The following is a 24,530-nucleotide window of genomic DNA, read 5'->3' on the forward strand; positions in this document are numbered from 1 at the left end:
TATTAAAAGTAAGAAAATCAGAAAATCTTAGAGGGACAGTTCACCCAAAAATAAAAATATTTTGTCATTATTTGCTCACTCTCATTTCATACACTCTCGTTGTTACAAACCTGTATATATTTTTGTTCTGATGAACACGAGGGAAGATTTTAAGTAATGAAAAAATATATAAAGGTTTGTAACAACATGAGAGTTTTTGGGTGAACTATTCCTTTAAAGGGACATTCCATTTTTTTTAAATATGCTCATTTTCCAGCTCACCTAGAGTTAAATATTTGATTCTTACCATTTTGGAATCCATTTAGCTGATCTCTGTGTCTGGCGGTATCACTTTTAGCATAGCTTAGCACAATCCAGCAGGCGTAGTGATATTACGCAGTGTACAAAAATAGTGCCCTGCTATTGAAAGATACTAAGGGGACTATTTTCAGGCAGTGCATAATATCACTACGCCTGCTGCAGCCATGTTACAGCAGCAAAGTCCTTGATTATTACGCCAGTTTGAGAGTAAAAATATCGAAACTCTTTGGTTATTTTTTTAGCGCGATGCTAAACGGTCTAATCAAATTCAATGGATTGTGCTAAGCTATGCTAAAAGTGCTAGTGCCAGACCCGGAGATCAGCTGAATTGATTCCAAAACGGTAAGAATCAAATGTTTAACTCTAGGGCATATTTTCAAAAAAGTGGAATGTCCTTTTAAGATGTGTTAGCTTTTACCAACCATTCACAAAGACAGCAAAGCGGAGAAAAGACAAATAGCGTTCTCCCTCTATTGGGTTCCATCCAATGTCTGGGTATCCTTTTGCTATGAGCATTGGGCAATTCTGTAACCCACAGCCAGCCAGATATGTCACCACCTGAAAAGACAGTGTTTGATATATAATTTTACAGTAATGTTGATTAGCATAGTTGTGGTCTTCTTACTCCAGGTGTTTTGTTTCAAATGAGACTTTCTTGTCATCATAGTAGTTAAAACATAAAACATTATTATAGTAGATATAAACATAAAACATTATTATAGTAGATATAAACATAAAACATTACCTTCTCCAGATCAGGTTCCTCTAGTGCCAGTGCCAGGCTGTTGTTGTCCATCACAGAGGCAGCAGCCACGTCCAGTGGTGTGGAACCTCTCATAGCTGGGCAGGCTGGGAAAAATAAAATTACTTAGATATGCCTAGGAGAGATGCTCATTCACCATCAGATGGCAGTCTTTCCTCAAACACTGAAAGAATAACATTGTGCAGGTTTCCTTAAAGGGATAGTTCACCCAAAAATGAAATTTCTGTCATAATTTACTCACCCAGATGTTGTGGTTGAGTTTCTTAATTCTGTTGAACACAAAAGAAGATATTTTGAACATTGATAGTCAACACAGAGTTGATGGTACCTATTGAATTCCATAGTAGGAAAAACAAATGCTATGGAAGTCAATGGCTACCATCAATTGTGTGGTTACCATCATTTATCAAAATACATGTTTTTGTGTTCAACAAAATAAAGAAATAGATACAGGTTTACCACCACCTAAGGGTAATTTCACTCAACCAAAAGTGAAAATTCTGTCATAATTTTCCCATCCTCATGTTGTTCTAATTCTGTATAAATTTCTTTTATCTGATGTACACAAAATAAGATATTTTAAAAAAATAATGATAAGCACACAGCTGATTGTAACCATTGACTTCCATAGTAGGAAAAACAAAAACTGTGTGCTTACAATCATTTATCACAATACTTCCATAAAATTTGTTTTCCTACTATGGAAGTCAATAGTTACGGCAGCTGTGCGCTTACCATCATTTATCAAAACATCTTCTCCATCATTTATCACAATACTTCCATAATATTTGTTTTCCTACTATGAAAGTCAATGGTTATGGCAGCTGTGTGCTTACCATCATTTATCAAAACATCTTCTCCATCATTTATCACAATACTTCCATAATATTTGTTTTCCTACTATGAAAGTCAATGGTTATGGCAGCTGTGTGCTTACCGTCATTTATCAAAACATCTTCTCCATCATTTATCACAATACTTCCATAATATTTGTTTTCCTACTATGGAAGTCAATGGTTACGGCAGCTGTGTGCTTGCCATCATTTATCAAAACATCTTCTTTATCATTTATCAAAATACTTCCATAATATTTGTGTTTCCTACTATGGAAGTCAATGGTTATGGCAGCTGTGTGCTTGCCATCATTTATCAAAATATCTTCTTTATCATTTATCACAATACTTCCATTACATTTGTTTTCCTACTATGGGAACCGTCAGCTGTGTGCTTACCATCATTTATCAAAATATCTTCTTTATCATTTATCACAATACTTCCATTACATTTGTTTTCCTACTATGGAAGTCAATAGTTACGGCAGCTGTGTGCTTGCCATCATTTATCAAAATATCTTCTTTATCATTTATCAAAATGCTCCCATAATATTTGTTTTCCTACTATGGAAGTCAGTGGTTACAGCAGCTGTGTGCTTGCCATCATTTATCAAAACATCTTCTCCATCATTTATCACAATACTTCCATAATATTTGTTTTCCTACTATGAAAGTCAATGGTTATGGCAGCTGTGTGCTTACCGTCATTTATCAAAACATCTTCTCCATCATTTATCACAATACTTCCATAATATTTGTTTTCCTACTATGGAAGTCAATAGTTACGGCAGCTGTGTGCTTGCCATCATTTATCAAAACATCTTCTTTATCATTTATCAAAATACTTCCATAATATTTGTGTTTCCTACTATGGAAGTCAATGGTTATGGCAGCTGTGTGCTTACCATCATTTACCAAAACATCTTCTTTATCATTTATTACAATACTTCCATAATATTTGTTTTCCTACTATGAAAGTCAATGGTTACGGCAGCTGTGTGCTTACCATCATTTATCAAAACATCTTCTTCATCATTTATCAAAATACTTCCATAATATTTGTGTTCCTACTATGGAAGTCAATGTTTACGGCAGCTGTGTGCTTGCCATCATTTATCAAAACATCTTCTTCCTCATTTATCACAATACTTCCATAATATTTGTGTTCCTACTATGGAAGTCAATGGTTACGGCAGCTGTGTGCTTGCCATCATTTATCAAAACATCATCTTTATCATTTATCACAATACTTCCATAATATTTGTTTTCCTACTATGCAAGTCAATGGTTACGGCAGCAATGTGCTTGCCATTATTTATCAAAATGTCTTCTTTATCATTTATCAAAATACTTCCATAATTTGTTTTCCTACTATGGAAGTCTATGGTTACGGCAGCTGTGTGCTTACCATAATTTATCAAAACATCTTCTTCCTCATTTATCACAATACTTCCATAAAATTTGTTTTCCTACTATGGAAGTCAATAGTTACGGCAGCTGTGTGCTTACCATCATTTGTCAAAATACTATCTTTTGTGTTAACCAAAATAAAATAAAAACTCATACAGGTTTAGTACAACATGAGGGGGAGTAAATGATAACATAATTTTTATTTTTAGGTGAACTATCCCTTTAAGGCTATCAGAATATGTTTATCAAGAAATGATAATGTTTTAGAAATGATAATGTATGTTTTAGGAAATATAGTAGACTTTTATACAAATAATTTTAAATTTGTAAAATCGTATATACACTTAAAAAGACTGTATACTGTATGTGCCATATAAACAGTTGCTAAATATAATGCTTACACATTTTCTGCATATTTAATTATAGTCTAGTTCAGATTCTGTACCCAGTCTGGGAGCTTGTATTACTGAAATAAAAAAATTTGATTTCTAACATACAGCTATTATCTAAATAACATTAAATTAAGATTACGTAATGTAAAACTCCACAGCTGTGAAATTGCTGCTTCGAACTAAGACACCAAGACCCGAGAGACGCTTTGGTTCACAGAATGATCTTTATCTGATTTGTTCTTGCTTTAAGGTTGATAAGAACTATTAGGCTCTCTGCTGCTCATTAATGTGCTGTTATAGAAAGGGACTCTTGCAGTGTCAGGAGCTCCTGGCTGCAAGAGCTATTATTCACAGTCAAAACGTCTCCTTGTGATTCAGCTCTGCCTGACCTGCATTCCTGAACAACACTGTGTACGTGTGTGTGTTTGGTTACCCAGCCCCACGCTGCTGTTTTCAAGGAGGTAGCTCAGGTGGTCAAACATGGCCTTCTGATTCTGACGGCTGATGCGACAGAAGTAGCAGAGGAAACGGCAACAGCTGGCCACCATTTTGGGGAAGGCAATCTCCTGAGATTTAAAAACAGCATTCATTTCACCTCTCTGCGCAGATGGTAGATCATTTCCTTCACACTCTTAATGAATCTTTTTGCCTGTGTGTCCTGCACGGTGACTAAATGTATGCACGTCATGTAACACACTTAAGACATCAAAACACCACACCAGACTGCTAATCCAGACTGAAATCTGAGACGCTAGGCTCCACCACAAATACAAGCAAATATGTTTTGTACTTGGTTTGAAGAGGACAAATGACTTGGGAGTATCTGGTCACCATAAATACCTCAACATGAGACCTCTGTAATAAGGCTGCCAAGCAGAAATAAGAGACTCTGTGGTGTACCCTGGGATACCCCCTCCACCCCACCCACCAAACAGATACTTCATGTTTGGCATAGTCAGTGGTATTAATTCATAGCCCAGACTCGTTACAAACCCCAAAAAGGACTGGCATGAGAAGCAACACCTCTTCTTGTCTTAGCTTTGGCCTTTTTGTCACCCCTGGGGCAAGGTTTAAGCTGTTGTGCGTGGGCAGCCTCACACTAAATCTAAATTACAGAAAGCACTGCAGAGTTTAAATTCATGTCTTTCACAAATTTGAAATCCCCATCACAAAATTTTTTTTTAATAATTTTTGGCTAATTTGGCTAATGGTGATAGTTCCAATGAATACATTTCGGCAGGAAAGGCAAAAAAAATATTCGGCAGATTCTGTGGGAGCCTGAAGTAGTGTACTGCCGGCACTGTATCTGCCTGAGTGATACCAGCATTCCAGTACAGATATCCTGTTTCCTTTAAAGCAATTTGGTTAAGAGGATTTGAATGCTCAGATGTCCAAGTGAGTCATGGTCATGATATTTGCTGCGGATTGGTTGTGGATCTTTAAACTAGAGTTAAATAGTGAAATAAGAAGAGTTTATCCTGAAGAAAAACATACCTTATTCTTGTCTCCTCCCAGTACATTGACCATGACCTCCATCACTGTCTCATGCATGCCAAGAACACGCATCAGATTTGGATGCTGGTAAAACACTTTGTTGTTCATGATGTCCCTGGGAGTGGGAGTGAATGAGTAACACTTTACAGGATGTGAAATGCAATTGGATAAAAACTGAAGGCGATATATTAAAAAATGCTAAAACACAACATTGTTGGTTACAAGCAAATTGGTGATTCTCGCGAAATTAGACTTATGAGGTGTCATGAAACATTTTGATCAAAAAAGTAAATACAAAGTAAGAGTATCAAAATAAGTAGCATACAGTTACAAACATCTCTTCACGTACTATTTTGCACATGATATCAAATGACATCATACAAACCAATTTTGTTGTTTTTTCCACATTTAAGGGGAATATTTTCATTACCGCAATTTGTCCATGACTGGATTCGGGTTCTTTGACATGGAAAATGTATAATTAAAAAATATAAAAAATAAAAAGCTTCAGTGCATGTTATACTATAAACATTTACAGTAAAGAAACATGTGGTATTTGGTGATCATTAGTAAATGTAGAGACTATAATAAAGAATATAAATGTGTCCAGGAAATTTTCTCATCCTCCGCAACAATTTTCAATCATTGTTTAAGCCCTCAATGAACTAACATTTTCAAAAAAAATTGTTGGAAGGGACATAATTGACTGTGACACTCAAGATGGCTACAGGGTAAGCAGTTCTTACAGTTTAAATTTTGTTTGTCATATTACCTAGACCTAGACCTAGTTCTCATTACCGAAACATGAGTTTGTAAATGCATTTATTTAATGTAATATCATGTTGCGTTAATGATAATTTTTGATAATGATAATCTAAAAAAAATTGGCTTCAAGGGCTTTTAAAAAAAATCTGATGCTGGAAACCTTCTAAGTCTGGATTTCGTGAGAATCACCCACATGTTGTGGCCTGACTTCACCAGCACCAAACAAGACCTAACCAGCATAAACCTAAACCCAAAGCCTACAGTTGACCATCATGGAAATTAATTTTTCAGACGAATGAAGGATGTCATGAGAGACATGGCCTTACCCCAAGCCGTCAATCATGAGCTGGCCTTCCTCTTCCCCCATGCGGACGCTGAGCAGTGATCGAATCTGTCCCAGTGAGGCTAGCAGGTTAATCGCGTCCCCTACAGACTTTGCACTGATGGTGTAGCTCTTCCTCAAAGCCCTGAGCAGTTCACCAATGCCATCATACTGCCTTCTTAAAAGACTGAACATGCTGCGAACTAGTGCCGGGTCTTGGATTTTGCATTCCTGTGCCCAGGTGACCATAGTCTGTGATATCAGCTCTTTCAGATTGGCTGGAGACAGAAAAGATAATGTAAGATTTAGAGATATTTATACCAGCAATTTAACAGACCAGCATTGTTGGAGATCATTACCAAATGATAAATTCAACACATCTTACATGAAGACATTTCTAAAAGCTATCCTCTAGCCTATGCCCGGTACTGTATGTTAAAACCATTAGAGTATGTAGTTACGCCTATTAATATTTTCTATTCACATATCGCTACTGCATGCGGTTCTCAGAATAGCTGTTCTAATCACATACTCTCATTAAGAAAGAGCACCACACTGACACTTTTATCCAGCATCTGCAAATTACAGTACATTCATTTTAATGTGCATACCCATCTCCCTGGCACCTTACTTATCTATTACCCTTAAAATCTCATTTGCAACGTGTCTTGGCTCCATTTAATTGTAAAACAATAGTTTTACTGATCAGATGTGATAAAGCAACCTGTTCTGATGACAAGTAATGCTGGGTACACACCAAAAGATAATCAGACATAGTTTGGCTGATTTCCCTCCCTCTGACAATCCTAGATATGTCCTGATTATCTTGATGGTTTTACAGATTATCTTATCAGATTTTCCCTTGGTGTGAGGTGTGTTAAAGGTCACATTCTTTAGCATAAATAATACCTGTAAAATGCTAAAGCTGAAAGTTCAAGCCAGGCAATATATTTTCTTTAACAGAATTCGCTTTTCAAAGCCTACAGCGAACGGCCGGTTTGGACTACAGCTACTTCCTGTTTTAATGACGTCACTAGAACAGTTTTTTTACTAAACTCCGCCCACAAGAATACGTCAGTCGCCAGCTAAGCTAATGGCAAGCTAAGCTGCTATCGAATCACAACACACTAAACAAACTAGACAATCAGAACTCGACACGTTTTCTGAAGGTGGAGCTTCACAGAACAAGGAAGACATCAGCTTGTTTTGAGGACACTGAAAACAGCAGTATACAGAAAAGTAAATTGTGTGAAAAATACCGCGTTTTTTTACACGTGAAACATGAACACATGTTATATTGCGCACTGTAAACACAATCAAAGCTTTAAAAACATGGAAAGAACAGGACCTTTAAGAGTGTCCAAACCTGATCAGAAGAACGTCGGAGCCACCCCGATCGCGAATCGTAAGTATTGAACAGGTTTAATATTTATAATCAGAAATCCTGATGTGTGGGGGGAACCCTGAGGACAAACGCGCGCATGCTCTTGAGATTATCATGTAAAACGAAACGATGTCCAATCAGAAAGCGAGATGATGGTAAACGGAACCAATCGTGGCACAGCAAAAAGTGAAGTTGATGTGGATAGCAGAGATGGACCAGGTTCCCTCTGTCTCCACGACTTCACTCAAACCCTTTTCTTTTATTCCCTTGAATTTTCTGTGAAAATCATTCCAAACACTATCATTGAATTTTCTTACTGCATATCGTCCGCCATGCTTATTCTGAAGTCTTGCAATATATATTTTTTTACTTCCCCGGCTAAAAAGTCCGGGGGTTTTTTCTCCTAGGGGGTTTTTCAACCCGGGGAGGCAGCCTTCTTGGGCTTAACTTCTATACGTTACATTAGTAATACATTCGCTTTAATGTTGATTTATAGCTGCAGCAAATTTAGCTGCTTGTGCTATCGTGTATTATGTTGTGCTATCTGTCGATTTTCTGTGCTTTTCACTGCTTCTATTAATGTAAATCTGCTTTGATACAATTACCAAATTGTGAAAAGCGCTATATAAATAAAATTGAATTGAATTGAATTGTACCCAGCATGCTGAATAAATATCTTTAAAAAATGCATTGAATCATGTTGTTAAACACTAAGTTTGGCCTATATATTTTAGAATGCCGCCTTAAAGTCTAGCAGCACGTTTGGTTCAAAACAAATAATCTAGTTGGCTTTACAGTGTTTTTTTTTTTTTAAAGCCCTGCAGTAAACAGAACAAAAGACACCTATAATGGAAAAGACTTAAAGCATCTGATGATAACAAGAGTCTTACTGGGAGCAGCTTGTTCTTTCTCTGTAGGTTTCTCCTCTGTTTTTTGAGGACGACCCTTTATCTTATATATGATAGACATCAGGCGGCCTTTAAGAGATGTGTCCTGCTCTTCTTCCTCATCTTCCATTGGGATGCCTTTCTCCTTGTTTGTGCTGCCATTAGCATTTCTTCATATGAACCAATCAGAACAGAGTATTATTTTTTTAAGCATTTAATTTCCTAGTATGAGGTGACTGGAGAGGATGGTTGATATATATATATATATATATATATATATATATATATATATATATATATATATATATATATATATATATATATATATATATATGTATATATATGTATATATATGTATATATATATATATATATATGTATATATATGTATATATATATATATATATATATGTATATATATATATATATATATGTATATGTATATATATATATATATATATATGTATATATATATATATATATATATATATATATATATATATATATATATATATATATATATATATATATATATGTATGTATATGTATATGTATATATATATATATATATATATGTCTATATATGTATATGTATATGTATATATGTATATATAGTATGTACCACAGTGTAGTCGTAGATCATCATGAAAGCCCTGAAGCTCGTCTTGTAAATCCTCAGGACATGTGCAGTCATCTCCAGCGCTGAAGTTCAGCAGCATGTTTATCTGCAGGGAAAAAGTCAATGTATGAGCAACTTAAGCTACTTTGAGCAGAAATTTCCCACAAAAATATCCTGGAAATAAAAGGTTATTTTTTTTAAGTATGATGTGTCATGAAATCTATTTTATAAGCCTAACCTTTTACCAGACTCACGTCACATTGTTCTGGAAATTTCTGTTGCCCTGGTTACAGATATAGTCAAGTTTATTTATTAATGAAAGTTTTTTGTGAGATCTATTTAAAAAGCATAAAAGTAGGCACAGAAGATTAATCTTCTTACAGACAGAAAGAGAAGTGTAATTAAGTAATATGAATAATTTGGGGGTAAAGTCCTAACCCAGTTTTGCAGTCGTGCTAAGCACAAATCAGATTACACCAAAAACCTTTTAAAGCAAGTCAGTTCAGTCTGCAGGCATTTGGCAACCCCTCTGGGCAGCTATTTTATTTAAAGGTACATTGCTTTCTATTGGAATGGGAAAGACAGAAACATCCAAAACTAAATAATATATTTTTCTGGCTGGTCCAGTCAATGCACATGGAAAAGTGACCTAACACTATCAAATGATGATTGGGAATAGTTCATCCAAAAATTATCCCAATTGACTTGACCATGGTCATTTTTATTTCTACTATAAAATGGACCCCAGTTTTAGGGTAAAAGCCATTTTGATTTACCCTAACATATTTTGAAAAGATGTAACATGTATTCAAAAATTTGCCGTAGTCAGAGGTCTTTCCTGGACATTAAGGGCTTTAAGGGCTGTTCTTGAGGAGGTGAGTTTACATTCTGATATAAATCAATGCTGTTCTTTGGAAAAATGTGGACATTGTGGGCATTGTGTTCACTCTCAAAAATAAAGGTACAAAAGTTGTCACTAGGACAGTACCCTTTCAAAAAGGTTCACCTTTGTACCCAAAAAGTGCATATTAGTACTTCAAAGGTACATATTGGCAGTTCCAAGATACATATTTGTACCTAGATGGTACATATTACCATTTTTAAACTGCCCCAGTGACAGCTTTGTACCTTCATTTTTGACAGTGTAGTCACGATTTATGGGTTTGTCCAGGAATGTGGATCTATTAAAAATGTCTACCTGTTCTTGAGGAGGTGAGCGAAACTCTCGAGTCTTCTTGGCAGTGACAGCGGCCGACATGTTGAGGGCTAGCATCAGCTCGTTGTAGCGAAACTTTTGGTTGTACTGCAGCTTAGACACAAAATCATCGGAGAAGGCCGTGATAGCCTCGATGCGCTGCTTCAGCTCGCAGTCACAGAAATAGTGCAGTAGCTCACACATCTGTACATTACACAAACAAAAAGTTACATAAAATTTGTTAGTCTGTTCAATCAGTTTTCAGAAGCAAAACTATATTTGCTAGACTTGGAGACAAGCCAAACCAGATAAAACCAGAGGTCCTTACTCACCTGCCGCTTGACTGATTCGGGCAAGCTCTTCTCCAAAAGACCTTTGGGCAGTTGCTTAGGTTCTTTGCACTCTTCTTCCCCTGCCTCCACTGCTTTCTCCTCATTACTGCTTGCCTCCTCTTTTTCAGCACCCTGCTCCGCTATCGCTGGCTGTTCCTCCTCTTCTTTACTGTCTCCGAACACACTAGGCTCAACAAGGAGCAAGATGGTCTTTACCTCCTCACTGGTCATCGCCCCCATTATCAGCAGAGTACTAATCAATTTAAGAATCGGCACAAATTGATACTCAACGCTCCCGCCCACGGGATCTCGTATGTGGGCACCTCCGCCGTGCACCGCTTCCGTGAGCATGCAGATGGCTTTCTCCTTCAGGATACCTAGAGGGACTTGTGGGTTGAAGAAGCGCTGCTCACGCTTGGTGGTAATAAAGCACGGAGGGGTGAAGTTGAGGCGAGGAGTAATGGAGGTGCTCAGACCCACTCCAGGGAGAGTGTGGTGCTTGGAGTCGTCAGAAAAAAGACGAATGCTGCGCGTCTCATCCGTCACGGGAATAATAAACTCATTTTTCATCATGAGATGGGCCTCTTTAGCTGCCTCCAGGTGAATGCTGATCAGAACGTCGTAGAAGCCTTCACGGAGCTGACCTGTCAGGTATTGGTTGTCAATGGTGTACAGGAGCTGGGATTGGTCAAGATGGCTACAGAGGGCGTGAGCTACACGGGCGTTGCCCAGTGCGCACAGGGCGCAGTACAGTTTTAATGTGTGATAGTGGAACTGGCGGAGATCTTCGTTTTCGGACAACTCCATGATGTCTAAACACCTATAAGCATGATAAATGGAAGGTGTTCTTAAAGGAAGGCTTTAAGTCAGGGTCTTATTTCATTTAATCAGTAGCGGCCAGTGACTTCTTTTTTGAGGGTGCTCGATGAGAAGTTCGTCACTACATGTATGTAGCCCGGTGTGTGGTTTGTAATTTCAAAATATGTGTTCTGCGCAACGAGTAATCCTATGTGCATCACGTGTCTAGTCAAAATAAGTGCCTGCTGCAGACGCGTCTAAAGGGTTTATGATAAAAGAGACGCTCGCGTTTGCCAGATACTCGCATAATCTCATGCGTAATCAGAGTTTACTGTAAAGGGAATGTCTTGTGTGTATTTTGTGAACGTGAGCGTCTCTTTTATCATAAATGGTTTGACGTGTGTGCAGCAGGCACTTATTTTGACAAAACACGAGATGCACATGGTTTACATGATGCAAACAAACACATATTTTGAATTAGCGTCCCTTGGATGAGCAGTCACGAGCCACCACTGCATTTAATAATATTTTCCTAACCCAGAGGAATCTGAATGGATCTTTAACAGCCTAGGCTATCCCGCGTTTCATTCAAAGGATCCAGCCTTCGAATTGGGACACAGCTGTTGAATGCATGCAGTCATCTGTGTTAGTGAGTAGTAAGCATCACCTGTTCTCCTCGGGAATATACACGGCCATCATCTGTAGAGGCTCCAGACACTGCACTACCCAGCCATGTCTCTCGCTCACCCGGGCTGTCTCCACAGACAGAAAGGTGTTGGGCATTCTGCTCCACAGCACAGACACAATGGTCTGCACATTCAGCCGTGGGGGGCACTGGGGCTCTGGGTCACTTCGTAAACTCTTGAAGATGGCTGATGACAAGGGCATTGCGTCCTGTTCGTGTATTAATGTAGATCATGGTCAGTGAAATAAACTGTGTGGACTTACGTTGAACTTTTAGGGGTCAGTTCCCAGACAGGGTTTAGGTTAATCCAGGACTAGACCTTACAGGTAGTTATTTTAGGACATTAAAGTCGTTTTTACAAACATACCTTACAAAAAACAATACTGCTGGTATGCATACTGAGACAAAATAAAGGCACTAATATATGTTAAGATATGTCAGGGAAAGATGTTTTTAAACTAAGGCAGCTCAAACATGCATTTTAGTCTGGGGGTAGGATAAGCCCTGTCTAGAAAATTGCCCCAAAATAATTAAAGAAAGAGACTTACTGGGATTTTGGGAAACTCAAACTGGAACAGATTTGGACTTGTGGGTCGAACAAATACAGCAGGGAATAGTTTTGTGTTAGGTTCAACCTAAGAGAAGGTAGAGTAAAGCATACAAAGTTTAAATCTATTCGGATAAGAAGCTTTGTAGCTTCAGGGTTCCCACACCTTAGTTAACTTCAAATTCAAGAACATTTCAAGGACTTTCCGGGTCCAATACCCTCAAATTCAAGGAATTCAAAATGTGGGGACACATTTCAAGACAGAGCAAGATTACATCGTGTTACCTTTTAAGATACATTGTTACAGTTCCCTTTCGAGGGAACTTGCGCTGTGTCACTGCGGTGACACTTTGGGGACGCCTCCAGGGGTAAGTGTGTCTGAATGTGTATATCAAATTCAACCAATGGTGTGGCTTAACGACAAAGACAGGGTGACGCGGGAGCCAGGAAGTATATCGCTATCTGAAATATTGCCAAAGACGGCGTTACAGGGACGCAGGAAGTATGGCAAGGGAGACGCAGCGTCTCGTTCCCTTCTCAGGAAACAACAGTTACATACGTAACCCGAGACGTTTTTGTGTGTCAAACACAACTATGCAAAAAGCATTTTGGTATGAATCAACATACAGAAGATATAAGCATTTAAAGCAAACATTTTAGCATGTGTGCTTAAAAGGCTAGAAATTGTATGATATTTTCCTACACTACACAGGAAATAATATGGATTTATTTTCCCCCAGGAAACCATTCAAGAACTTTCAATGACCTGTATCTATGCATGTATATTTTCAAAAACTTCCCAGGGCCTTGAACCCCCCCAGATTTTAAGGACCCGTGGGAACCCTGTAGCTTATTTGGTTAGTTTGGACATACAAGTGTTTAGGATTGATGTACCGAAATCTAGTTTGCTTGGACATAATATGCTTCTAAAATACAGTACTTGTTATGCTTTTAGTATGATTCTGGAATTATTCAAAATCTAGGCCTCAAGGAAACTATCGTAAAGTCAGCACAGAGCTTCAAATGATGATAACTTTGACATATCATTATTGGTAGTGAATGCTCTCCGGAAAGTGTTTATTAACCTGACTTTAAAGTCAAACACTAAAAAGATACCATGTCAAAAGATAGTGTTATAGCTGAAATGGATTTTTTTATTAAAGGTTAAGAGGTGAGATTACCTGATATGCAATAGGCAGCTCCCTGCCATTTGCAAAAAATAAGACCAGGCCTGAGGACAGATCTATGAAGCAGCCGATCTCCAGATCAGTGTTACTACGGCCTGTGGAGCCAGTGGCAAAGTCACCGGCACACACCATGTAACAGTTACTTCTCCTCACACTGAATGAGGACATACAGAAAAAGAGACAAGAAAGTAAATAAATACAGAGTAAAAATATATAAAGTTGATTATTTAAAAAGGAAAATTATGTAATATGTTGTACGGGACCTCTCGTGAACACGTCCACGTTCGTCGCCCAGTGTCACGGTCACAGTTCGAACATCATTGAGGCTGAAGTGTTTGCTGTAGTAATGATAGTCTGGCGTTACCCAGCCTACCCACACTGATGCTGGGTCCTGTCCAGCAAACACTTTCACAGAGTAGTAGTACTTTGTAACAAAACCATGTAAAGAGGATAAACACTGATAAGAGTTGGTGTGAACTTAAAGTTATAGTTCATCCTAAAATGAACACACTTCTCATCATTTAATCCCTTAAAATGGTATTCAAACTGGGTGGTGGGCCATTAGTTTTATGACATTATATAAAAATACATTAATTGACTCTAAAGAAGTAAATAAGGCTACTAACCAACAGCACTACATTGTACCTGTACTGTATACTGAATTGTAAGTATTTAAGTTTGAGATTTTGAGAGTTTGTTTCTTTGGGGGGCGGCGGGGATGCACCCACATAAGGTGGGCTGCATGCCAAAAAATTTGAGAACCACTGCTCTAATGGAGAATGGAACACAAAAGAAGTGTTACTGACTGACTGACTGACCCGACATCAGGGTCAAAATTAACACAAGAGTTTTGGAAAAGCATAAGGCTGGGTACATTTTTCAAAATTTTTATTTTGGAGTAAAGTACTCTATTAAGGCTGGTGCCAGCGTTCAGCATTAAAGTTAGCTTTACAAAGAACAATACTCATGTACTTCATTACTTCAGTAAAGTGTACTTTCTTTTACCTTTGTAATGCTGCCGTAATCAATATTTCCTCCATCGACCTTGGGTTTTTGGTCTTCAGCGATCACCTCATTGAAATCAGAGATTTTCCGAGGACCAGGATGGAACTGAACAGGCATGCTCAGACGACAAGAGATCATGTCATCATTGCTCGTCTGGGTGCCGAACGTCTTATGCGTCACCTTTAGACATGGAGGAGTGTCCACAGTGCCATCTATTCTAGTAACCTAAACATAAAAGTGAACCAATAAAAAACAGCACACAATGAAAAAACATCTAGACGCACTACAATTAATTCTACAAAACAGCCTATATTGACTATACGGTAGTGACTGAGACTCTTTACAGACTTATACTGTAGCTTTACAATAATAGACCTTTTGCGAGTCGACGTCACAGTAACGTCACGCGTGCAATGTGGTGGCAGAAAAACAGTGGAAATGAATGTGACACGAGTGAAACGAACAATATAACTCACTAGAAAATGTCTTGTTGTGCTGTTGAGTGTCAGAATAGGAATGCCAAAATAGATGACCTTCATTTTTATAGTATACCGTCGTCGAAGACACCATTTTAAAAGAAACGTAGGTGTTTATGGTTGCAATAAGCTCTCAACCGGACAGACTGGAGTGATGAAATCATTTGAAAATGTTTTAATAATTTTAATAGAAAATAATTAGAGAAGATATTCGGTGTTCTGTCGAAGTCTGATCCCTCTGTGTGTCTCTAATAGCGTTTTTATTACGTTACGTTTACAATTTATTTAGAAAGATTAAAGATTTGAATGAGTTCATAATATCAATAATATTACCATTTATTAAAGTTTTCATTTTTTTTTGTTTTCTATTACTTCTTTTTACCTTCTATCTTAGCCTATGTCTTCTTCCTGTTTGTTCTAAATTATGATGTTTACTAATAAATATATAAACATAGCACACACACACACACACACACACAATGTAAAGTGTTAATAATATATAAACAGGCCTATACAAATTAATTTGTATGTAAACAATAGTTTTAGAACAAACACGTAGGCTAAAAAAATAAGGAAGAAATTGAAAACAGGAAATGATCAAATATTTAATAAATGATATTATACACAATACATGATAGTATTGCTCTTATAAGTACCTCAGCGATTCATACTTTAAAAATAATTGATTTACCAATAAAGAACAATAGATATACATTACATACATGCACACATATCAGTAGCCAAGCCATTTAAACTTTTCATTTATTTTAAAAATAAACGTAACTTGGTGAAAACGTTATAAGAAACATTACACTTAAGAGAAATATAGGGGAGACAGACTGTGACAGAACACCGTATCAATAAAAAATCACAGTTTAATGCTAAAACACTTTACACCCCTAGTTCGGAGCTGTCACTTTCTGCCACCAGTTGGGCTCCGCCCACAAAAAACGTCATCTCTGTTTGCAAACACGCAAAAGGTCTATATTTACATGAACTGTCATTGGACTTCATAATGCCTTCATAGGGTGCGATTAATCATACAGCCATAATGTGTAACTTTGAACTATACCTCAATATGGGGGTGCTCCTCTGGCACATTAACAAATGTAGGCAGGCGTTTGCTGAACCACATGGTGACCTCTCGATTCATGTTTACGGCGAAAGGTTCAAAGCCCTCCTGAAGTCCACACATAGTGTAGTACTTAAAAGTACTAGCGTCCTTTCCCAAGTTCATTCGGCCAATTTGAGAAAGTCCTAGGCTGCATACTGGGATGAACCCTGTGGGGGAAGTCAGTTTGTCAGCATGTTTCAAAGAGGTCACGATGACTCTAATTAATTTTATGCCCATTTACTGTAAGTATCTTTACTCTAAGAAAGGAAGTGTTAATTTTTAGCACATTGTTTTGTGTTATGTTATTTAACACATTATGTGTCATTCTGAGTTGATTTTGTGTTCAAATAAAATGTGTTAAAACATAATGTTAAATGTGTTGTCCTTAACTAGACACAAGATGTGTTGTTTTAACATTTATTTAATGTCTTTACCATCTTCCGTTTCAAAGTCAGCAAAACAGAGCTCAGAGCCCTTGTTGGTGATCAGGATCTCTCCGTTTAGGGTGAATATCATGGACTTGTCCTCCATGTTGATCATGCAGCCCACCACATCTCCTTTATTCCAGTTCCTACCGAAGAAATGACTGCCCATATGCACACGGCGGCCCTGGGAGCCATTCATGGATTAAAACAAAACAATTAAAAAGATGTTTCTTCATTTTACCAGTCATGCAGTATGCAGTTTGTTTTTTATTAGCAGGTGGAGAATGGTATGCAGTCATAAAATAACTATTTTGTTTCACTTTAAGATAAGCCTACAGTGGGTTCCAACAGTGATATACCACATTAAGCATCTGTGATTTTATTAAATTTTAGGAAAAGAGAGACAAAAAGCCATGGCATTTTGAAAAACAAGTCGGCACCTCTAATAGGTCTCTAATCAAATGTAAGCAAATTGTTACAAAAGGTCAGATGTACTTCCTTCCTTTGATGCACCCATGTCTTTAATATCTTCTTGTACTACTGTTATCAAACATGAAACAGAGTAATGTAAAAATGTCAGATACTCACCCTGTAGCCATCAAAGACAAAAGCCTGATCATCGGCTCCCAGTTCTATATCAGGTCTGCAGCCAGGCCGGGCCCATCCTACTTTCATGTCACCTCCAGTCAAAGCCTCAAACTCAAAGTACCACTTTCCTGTCTTCACGGCATATGTCTTTTCCACACGAAACAGACGGACAGACTCAATGCCCTCATTCTCTAGTTTGTGTGCCGCTATAAAGGAAGATAATGTACTATTAAGCAAGAGAAAGAGAAACACCCTTAAACCATGACAAAAATAAAAATCCCATTGCGGATTAAGCATACACCTTTTAATAGATCTAAGGAAATATATTTATTTCAGATATTTTACTGGAAAATCTTCCTCCTGTTTCCGCCTGTAGTTAAACTAACATGGCAGAAATCATCATGAAATCAGAAAGATATGACACATCTTAAAGAGATGATCTTGTATCTGCAAGGGAAGATTTGTTTTATTATTTTTTGCTGTGTTAAGACTCACTCTCTTGATCGGGTGGGTCTATGTAATATCCGTATCCAACCAAAGTTCGGATAGCCTCCCGGAGGCTGTCTCTGTTTGATTTCTTAGTCCGTTCATCTAAAAAAGCATATGGCACCAGCCGTGGATTACGCCGATTTTTCAAATCCTTTCAATACAAGGCAACAGAAAAAAGATTAGAAAAGGCTAGCAAATTTATGTTTGAAAGATCACTTTATTTGAAAAATACATTTCTATTGACATACCTTAGGTAAACAGACATATACAATGTAAATTTAATCAATGATGAATAGAAAAGTGATACCTGCTGAATACCATAGGTCCAGCCTTGTTTAATGCGATCTTTAGCCCAAACATTATGCGCATTTTCTGCCAGTTTATCAACTAGAACTTCCTGACCGGCTGTTAGTTTTACTTCAGAAAGATCCAGTGGTGTAGGTTTATACCCATTTGTCATCACGTAGCTATAATAAAACAAACACCAAAGTGATTACAACAAGAACTCATACTGCCTAAATATCCATGTTAAAACTACTAACATGTGTCATTCATATAGGCTTTGTTTAAACATACAATTTAAGAGACAGACAGACAGACATAGATAGAAGATAGATAAATGTATATTTTAATTGGTGTGTAATATATGTGCTGGTTTACTTCTTGGGGAGTTTGAGCTTTTTTAGGTCTTCTTCAGCATTTAAATTAACTTGGGCAACATGACAGCCCAATGCAAGCAAGGTCTTAAAAGAGAGACAAAACAATACAAGCAATTTTTTTAAAGATGCAAATGTCCAAATGAAAGTCTCAAGGACAAGTTATGCAGCATAATATTTATTAAAAAGAAATTAATCTGTTTAACATCTGAAAAAGTTGGCTACTGCTCTGATCTAAATTTATTTAGATGCTGAGCCGATAGACTGTGAAATGAAATTAATTTACAGCTACGGTCTATAAATATTTACTGGCACACAGTCACTTATCGTAAACATTTTAATAAGCATAGACCAAACTACAGACTACAACCTTTACACAATTAAAATGCAGATCTATATCATGTGATAAACTTACTTCAAAGTTTCTGTTGACATTTGCAGGTTGTAATTCTTTTCAGTTTCTGGTAATTTAGAGAAGTCAACAAGGCAAGGGTGTTGTCTCTTGTTGTCATCTCGGACCTTTAAAAAAGCAATTTTTACAAAATCAGCTTGACAATATATAATTTTGTAAAAAAACAAAATACAAATTTAAAACATTTAAACAATATTTGCTTGCAGACTGATTCAAACATTCTCCTTTACATTATAAAAACATACTCTTCAATCAGTTTCTTCTATACTAAGAATTATTTTCAGATTATTGAATGAATTAGGAAGTTAAATAAAGAACCAGCACAGTGATTGGATGAATGAATATAAAAGAGAAAGTGATGTGACTTTAATAATCATCCAAAATAACCTCCAGTGGCAGAGCTCTAGTAGCAAAGCAAAAGCATTTAAGATTGATTAATGGTGACAGGATGAAAGTGTCGCTCTGCTTGCCAAGCTGCTATTGTCCAATCTCTGTAAACAAACGGTCTGATGTATTCTGCACACAAAAGTATTTTTTTTATATATCCTGACTGGCTGAATTTTGCAGCTTTCCACTGTTTAACAGTCTACCTGGAAACAAAGTCATGTTTACAATCCACTTTTAAAGGGGCCATGGCATGAAAATCTGACTTTTTCCTTGTTTAAGTTCTATGATTGGGTCCCCAGTGCTTCTATCAACCTAGAAAATGTGAAAAAGATCAACCCAGTAACTTTGTTTTGGTAAACCATTCTCTACAAGCACATGAAAAAATAGGTCGTTGAAATTTGGCTCTCCTTATGATGTCATAAGGAGCTCTTATTATAATAATACCACCCCTTAATCTGCACTATCCAACTACAGCACTGCCATTTAGTGCAGAGAAAAGCACAATAGAGTTTTAATTGCAAAAAAAAACACCATCATTGTGATCAGTGTTTAAATTTCATCAGCTCTTTTGCACTTTAAAGGACACACAAAACGGCACATTTTTGCACACACCTACAAAGTGGTAATTTTGCTATAATTAATTATTTATATGGTATTTTGAGCTAAAACTTCACATATGTGCTCTGGGGACACCAAAGATTTATTTGACATCTTAAAAAAGCCATGGCCCCTTTAAGGGTTCAATAATTATTTTAACATCAAATATACAAACATCAAATATACAATTTATATAAAAACTACACACCTATAAAAAAATATATTATATATTTTGCTTTGTGGTTGGTCAAAGTGGGACGTGAATAAGGTCATGGGTTCGGTCCCCAGGGAACAAACATTGATAGCTTGAATGCACTGTAAGTTGCTTGGGATAAAAATTGTATGCCAAATGTACAAACGCACATAAACAAATGTGAATAGGCTGCATAATGAAGACTTTACACCAATTAATAAAAGATCTGGCAACGTAAGACCACTTTTTATTCAGCAAGCCCACCCTGCTGATTTTGAACCAATAAAGTTATTAACATCGGATTAATCCAGGAACAGCTGAAGCTCTGAAATATTTATTCATAATAAATTATAAGATCTGGCCTCTAGAGTAATGGCAGTGCTGAACCATAATTAATTTTGTCTGGCACGCTCTTGGATGGCATGCTGCTCATTAAGATTGCCTTAATACGGCAAAGCTCTAACATTGTGTTTTCTTTCACTGAATTTCTGTGAGAGAGTCGCTCTCCTGTGATAAACAGTGAAAGGACTAAAAAAACCACTGTCTTTCTTTCTCATCTGACATTACTATCTATAAATGAAATCTGCATCCACCGCTTTTGTGCTCAGATGCTTAAATATTCATTTGTACTGCAGTCAAGGACTCTCAATTCAGGTTGACATTTTCCATTATCTTCCTCCGGGTTCCTAGTTAAACTAGCACAGCAGAAATCATCCTGATATCAGAGTTTACAAAATGTGCCATACAGCAATGTTCTTACATCTGCTGAGGAGTTTTAATTGTAGTATTTAGGAGAGTGACCTCTATCAAAAAGGTTTTCGTACCTTGCCATACGTCCACCCGAGCTCTATTTTGTTCATGCCCCACAGCTCATGGATGTTCTCGGCTAACTTGTCTCTCACGGTTTCAAGATGTGGAGGCAGGACGATCTGGATCACAATGAAAATGAATTCATATTTTCATTTTACATTCTAAGAAGAATGTATGGAGTTCATAGTCAAACTAGATAATGAGGTAAATTATGGAGAAGATCATTAAAGTCACAAAATCTTACCAAACTGGTGTCAACAGGAACGGGAATGAAAGAAGCCTGGGAAAGGAACTCTGTGGTGCCAAGAAGATCTCTAACTCCTTCCAGATCTCTCTTATACTCCTTGACAGGCTCCACACGCATCTTTTCTTTGGGGAGGAGGGCTTCATAACATGGTACGTATCCTGCTGGAGGCAGGAATTTGAAGTCTCCGTGGCGACCACCCAACAGGAATCGAACCCTTTATGGAAAAAGATGGAGTGGGCACTAAGCAGCATAATCAATAACTCAATCAATTACTCTGATAAGCACCAGTGGGTTATCCAAAATGTACTGGATCAAACAGAGTTGGTTTGGAGTTGGATGAGTAGTCAAGTGAGTAATGACCTTTCTTTGTTTATTGAACAAAAGGTGCTTTGGGATAGCTACAAAGAAGGGGTTGCCACACAACATTACCCCCTAAAAATTATTTTATTACATTTTTAGTATACAATTATGAAAACACATGCATAAATCTAGTTAACTCCTGATTAACTTGGCTGAAGTAAAAATAATAATAAATATGACAATCAACTTGAGCAGTATTTAGGTTAGAGCAGATAGAAATTACTTTTTTAAGTAACAAATACACTCACCTAGAAGATTATTATTATTAGGAACATCTGTTCAATTTCTCATTAATGCAATTATATAAACACCCAATCACATGGCAGTTGCTTCAATGCATTTAGGGTGTGGTCCTGGTCAAGACAATCTCCTGAACTCCAAACTGAATGTCAGAATGGGAAAGAAAGGTGATTTAAGCAATTTTGAGCGTGGCATGGTTGTTGGTGCCAGACGGCCCAGTCTGAGTATTTCACAATCTGCTCAGTTACTGGGATTTTCATGCACAACCATTTCTAGGGTTTACAAAGAATGGTGTGAAAAGTCCTGTGGGCGAAAATGCCTTGTTAATGCTAGAGGTCAGAGGAGAATGGGCCAACTGATTCAAACTGATAGAAGAGCAACTTTGACTGAAATAACAACTCGCTACAACCGAGGTATGCAGCAAAGCATTTGTGAAGCCGCAACACGCACAACCTTGAGGCGGATAGGCTACAACAGCAGAAGACCACACCGGGTACCATCAAAATTGGACAGTTGAAGACTGGAAAAATGTTGCTTGGTCTGATGAGTCTCGATTTCTGTTATCCTATCAATATGGGCCAACATTTCTAAAGAATTCTTTCAGCACCTGAATCAATGCCACGTAGAATTAAGGCAGTTCTGAAGGCGAAAGAAGGTCAAACACAGTATTAGTATGGTGTTCCTAATAATCCTTTAGGTGAGTGTATATACCCACTTTTTACAGTGTTTTACACTGTTGTTAAGGATTTGATCTTTAATAGTATTTTTAAAATCCAAACCTAGCTAGCAATGTACTAAGCATACCTAAAATACCCAACCTCTTTATAATTATTCATCCTTGCTCTCTATGTTAAACTTGACCTTTGCCTGACGGAGTTGTCAAGCATTGAGAAACTTACTTGACCCCTGCTGAAAAACTGACGACAGGAAAGAAGAAGCCATCTAAGTTGAAGTCTTCAAACATGCCTTGTACTGGCTGGCCGTTAATTCGGAAAGACATACTAGGGGCTCCGAGATCTAGACAACAGCTCACCACGTCATCTGAGTTCAGCAAGTGCTGGTTAACCGAGGCCACGGCTCTTGGGATTCGTCCTGTCAGTAATGAAATTGACAACATTGTATAAACTATGTAAAAAAAACTTGGCTAACAGCAGGTGTTAGCCACCACTCTTTAACATTGAACAATTTGTCAATAGAATGAAACAGAACTTAAAGGAAAACACCACCGTTTTTCAATATTTAACTATGTTCTTACCTCAACTTAGATGAATTAATACATACCTATCTTTTTCCAATGCGTGCACTTTTAATCTTTGTACAGCGCTTCGTAAATGTGTTAGCATTTAGCCTAGCCACATTCATTCCTATAGCTCCAAACTAAAGTTTTTTGTGCCACCATACTTACTCATGTAACTACTCATGTAACATTAAATGTCTTTAAAAGGGAAAACATGGAAGTGTTTGGTGGCTTCTAAATTCATTCCTGTTTGGAGCCATAGGAATGAATGGGGCTAGGCTAAATGCTAACACATTCACAAGGTGCTGTACAAAGATTAAAAGTCCACACATTGAAAAAAGATAGGTATGTATTAATTAGTCTAAGTTGAGGTAAGAACATATTGAAAAACTGTGGTGTTTTCCTTTAAAAAATATATTATAAGGTCAACATTATACCCAGCCTCCCACAGCCATGTGCGTACCTGACCACAGATGTAGCCCATCAAAACTGTATGAGTAGAGGTCATCCCCCACACCATTTCCTCCCCAGCCCTCTCCACCCCCGGGATAAGGGGCATAGCCTCTGGTGGTGGCCCAGCCGACACGAAGGTGGGTGGGCTCACTGGTCACATAGTGGTCTACTTGATCAATGATCAGTTCATAGTACCATTTCTTATACTGTGCTGACCCCTCACTCATGCCCAGGAAGATATTGGGTCTCATACTTTGAACAAACACAGAGATAAATGTACAGAAATGCTTCATGATGTACTTAAATATGAACAGGATAGAATTGTGACAGTTGTTATTTCTACCTTTGAACATCATTGACCAGTCGTGTCTGGAGCAGCAGGTCTCTCTTGGGAAGCAGGTGGTCACAGATGAAATTCTGATTGGCTCTTACAGCAACACCATTGCAGACACAAAGGGAACACAGAACGTCTAGAATCTGCAAGAGATTATTATGGCAAACCAAGAACATTTTAGACATGCATACTCTTAAATCATACAGAATTATGTTTTTTTTTTTCAAAATGTAAAATAGCAGAAAGTGTGTGTGTGTGTTTGAAAACTACAAAAGTTGACCTTGTGGTTGCGTCCGTGCTTGTACAGGAGGGAGATAATGGATTTGATGTGGGCCTTCTGGATGATGTTCAGAGATTCTGGACTGTCAATTAGGATACAATGAAGTACCTCTAATATGCCTGTAAAGAAATGTATCATTAATATTGCATTGCAGTAAACACAAGAAATGATAAGGCCATAACATAATCAGATAGCTGAATAAGCAAGTCGCTATTGATTTACAATAAAAGTTGTCTACATACTGTACTGTTATGAACTCCAGGCCCTGTAATATCTCTGTTATATGGAGCTTGAATCTCTAAAATCACTGATCTA

At 37.4% G+C, this 24,530-nt stretch overlaps 1 protein-coding gene across 4 annotated transcripts in view; it reads right to left on the reverse strand.

The window, feature by feature from the left end:
* ryr3 (ryanodine receptor 3) overlaps positions 1 to 24,530 on the reverse strand; it is a 107,800-nt gene that overhangs the window by 39,621 nt on the left and 43,649 nt on the right. For all 4 annotated transcript variants that reach the window (XM_073856074.1, XM_073856072.1, XM_073856073.1 and 1 more), the window contains 27 exons: positions 24,216 to 24,334; positions 23,945 to 24,078; positions 23,612 to 23,853; positions 22,811 to 23,003; positions 21,309 to 21,525; positions 21,079 to 21,183; positions 19,080 to 19,184; positions 18,670 to 18,752; positions 18,317 to 18,476; positions 18,016 to 18,160; positions 17,521 to 17,726; positions 16,942 to 17,116; positions 16,466 to 16,674; positions 14,918 to 15,142; positions 14,176 to 14,336; positions 13,907 to 14,066; positions 12,727 to 12,813; positions 12,161 to 12,387; positions 10,696 to 11,515; positions 10,367 to 10,567; positions 9,172 to 9,274; positions 8,554 to 8,688; positions 6,284 to 6,557; positions 5,193 to 5,307; positions 4,132 to 4,264; positions 1,046 to 1,149; positions 723 to 858 (listed from right to left, as the gene is read on the reverse strand). In XM_073856074.1, the coding sequence (XP_073712175.1) occupies positions 723 to 858; positions 1,046 to 1,149; positions 4,132 to 4,264; positions 5,193 to 5,307; positions 6,284 to 6,557; positions 8,554 to 8,688; positions 9,172 to 9,274; positions 10,367 to 10,567; positions 10,696 to 11,515; positions 12,161 to 12,387; positions 12,727 to 12,813; positions 13,907 to 14,066; positions 14,176 to 14,336; positions 14,918 to 15,142; positions 16,466 to 16,674; positions 16,942 to 17,116; positions 17,521 to 17,726; positions 18,016 to 18,160; positions 18,317 to 18,476; positions 18,670 to 18,752; positions 19,080 to 19,184; positions 21,079 to 21,183; positions 21,309 to 21,525; positions 22,811 to 23,003; positions 23,612 to 23,853; positions 23,945 to 24,078; positions 24,216 to 24,334 (4,974 nt within the window). The remainder of the gene's footprint in view (positions 1 to 722; positions 859 to 1,045; positions 1,150 to 4,131; positions 4,265 to 5,192; positions 5,308 to 6,283; positions 6,558 to 8,553; positions 8,689 to 9,171; positions 9,275 to 10,366; positions 10,568 to 10,695; positions 11,516 to 12,160; positions 12,388 to 12,726; positions 12,814 to 13,906; positions 14,067 to 14,175; positions 14,337 to 14,917; positions 15,143 to 16,465; positions 16,675 to 16,941; positions 17,117 to 17,520; positions 17,727 to 18,015; positions 18,161 to 18,316; positions 18,477 to 18,669; positions 18,753 to 19,079; positions 19,185 to 21,078; positions 21,184 to 21,308; positions 21,526 to 22,810; positions 23,004 to 23,611; positions 23,854 to 23,944; positions 24,079 to 24,215; positions 24,335 to 24,530) is intronic.

This window comes from Misgurnus anguillicaudatus, chromosome 18 (genome assembly GCF_027580225.2).
Source record: "Misgurnus anguillicaudatus chromosome 18, ASM2758022v2, whole genome shotgun sequence".
Taxonomy (NCBI): Eukaryota; Metazoa; Chordata; class Actinopteri; order Cypriniformes; family Cobitidae; genus Misgurnus; species Misgurnus anguillicaudatus.